The sequence below is a fragment of the Tupaia chinensis genome, unplaced genomic scaffold (genome assembly GCF_000334495.1).
Source record: "Tupaia chinensis unplaced genomic scaffold, TupChi_1.0 Scaffold000086_1, whole genome shotgun sequence".
Taxonomy (NCBI): Eukaryota; Metazoa; Chordata; class Mammalia; order Scandentia; family Tupaiidae; genus Tupaia; species Tupaia belangeri.
In genome coordinates this window covers 2,481,983-2,483,968 of record NW_006159548.1, presented here as the reverse complement: position 1 = coordinate 2,483,968, position 1,986 = coordinate 2,481,983, and the positions used below count along the sequence as shown (strand labels likewise).

General features: G+C 53.6%; 1 protein-coding gene across 2 annotated transcripts in view; it reads left to right on the top strand.

Moving 5' to 3' along the window:
• Positions 1-503: 503 nt before the first annotated feature.
• Positions 504-1,986, top strand: part of ADAMTS3 (ADAM metallopeptidase with thrombospondin type 1 motif 3) — a 294,220-nt gene continuing 292,737 nt past the window's right edge. Inside the window, exon 1 of one of the 2 annotated variants that reach the window (XM_027769729.1) lies at positions 504-677. In XM_027769729.1, coding sequence (XP_027625530.1) covers positions 609-677 — 69 coding nt within the window. In that variant the 5' untranslated portion in view covers positions 504-608. The remainder of the gene's footprint in view (positions 678-1,986) is intronic. The other variant, XM_006142907.3, reaches the window with a different exon arrangement.

Sequence of the window (1,986 nt, the reverse complement as noted above, 5' to 3'; positions counted from 1 at the left end):
ATAGCGCCCGGCGGGTCGCGGGCAGAGCGCAGACGGCTCTCCGCGAGCAACAGGAGCCAGCGAGCGGCCCACTCCTCCCACCTCCTCGGTTGCCTCCTCCTCCTCGCTCCTCCCGCCCCCACCTCTGCGTGCGCGGCGGAGTCGCCCTCGCCGTGCCTCTTTCTCCCGCTCGCTCGGCGCCCTCGCCAATACTTCCCCCTGCTGTGCTCCGGGGGACCCAAGCGTTCTCCGCTCTAACCTTAGGGACCAATAGTGCTCGAAAAGCCTTGCAAAAGCCGCTTTGGGCAGAGATAGTTGGAAGCCCCTCGTCCTTCCCCCCTCCCGGCTCAGCCGGTGCCCGGCTCGCAGCACCTTCTCGCTCCTGCACCCTCGGTTTGGGAGGACGGGGTGAGAAGGTGAAGTGGAAAGAACTGCAGAGCAGAGGGGGGCCAGGCTCAGAGCTCAGATTTCATTTTCATTGAAGCAAAGCACCGAAGATCTTTTTTTTTTTTTTTTTAATTCTGCATTTTTTTTTCCTTTTTCTTTTTCTTTTTCCAAGAAACTTATTTTGGGGGGGTTGCTCTGGGCATTTGCTTTGCCCAGTAGTTGAAAAGTGAACTCGACTCGTGATGGTTCTCCTGTCACTTTGGTTGATAGCAGCTGCTCTGGTAGAGGTTAGGACTTCAGCTGATGGACAAGTAAGTGGAAAATAATAACAATAAAAAAACTCAGACCCAGCCTTTTCCCGACAAAGTTCCTTCCCTCTCTCCTTCCTTTCTTTCCTCCTCCCACCCCTGCCTCTTATCTTTTGCCTTCAGGAGCGGTGTCGGAGGGCTGGGCGCCGCGTGCGGGGCTTTCCGGGGTGGGGGTCGAATTGCACGGGAGGCGGCGACTGCCCCTCTGGGAGCCCAGGCTTGTCACACCTAGGGCTCCACCACTGTGCGGTATTCATAACCATTTTCAGTGACAAAATTGCAGCCAGTTCGCATCCTCCTCGGGCCGTCTGGGTTTCCTCTTTATGGGGCGGACTGGGCGCTTGAATGAAGTTCTGGACCCGGGTCCAGGATCCCAGAGCTCCAGCCGCTGCAGTCAGGGTCAGGCTCGCGGGGCTTTCTGTCCCCTGATTGACTCAGGGCTGTTTCGGGCAGTCGGAGGCGGGGGTTTCAGGAAGTCCCTGGACCGGACAGAGAGACATCCAGTAGACACGTGTCCTGGGAGGACCGCGGCTGGGCTAGGGTTTGACAGTTGGGGAGGGGGGCTGGGGACGTTTCCTGCCTCGCGTTTTCCTGGGCAGAGGCTGCAGGCGCCGGCCGCCTTCTCCCCTCCCCCTCTGCACAACTCCTCCTCTTTTTAAAGCTAAGTTGAGGGCCGCCGCGTTTCTTTTCGGCCCTGCCCCCATTCTTTGGAGACTCAAGGTGAAGCCCGATGCTCTCACTGGAGTCCTTGAGAAGGCTCAGCCCGGGGAGCTGTTTGTAGTAAATCATGCCAGCACAGGGCTGGTGGGACTTCGGGTACAGAATTTCTCTGAGTTTTTGTAGCTTCTCTGGTGTGCTTGGGCTGACTGTAGGGTTAAAAAGTAGAAAATGATATAGTTGATTCCTGACCTCAAATCCAATGCATCAGGCACCCCTCCCTTAAAAAATTTTTTTTTATTATTTAAATTTATTTATTTACATTCTTTTATTTATTTACTATACATCATGATAGCATACAAACAGATTTTCCATCCAGAATACACTCTAGGCTTCTTTTTTTGCCTGTTCCATCAGAGACTTTCTTTTTCTAATCCTGGCCAGTACGGGAGTTTTCAGAAGACACTATTGAGTGTCAGTATTTATTTTTGTTGGCTTCATACATGTTACACTAAAATTAAAACTGGCAAACAACTCCTTTCCCAAATTGTTCCGGAATAGACTCATGCTCCTGTCACAAGCACTTCTGCAAACGGAGGTGCAACCTTCAAGGCATGGATCCCGGGCTCCAGCGCCTCCTGAACAGGCACCCCTG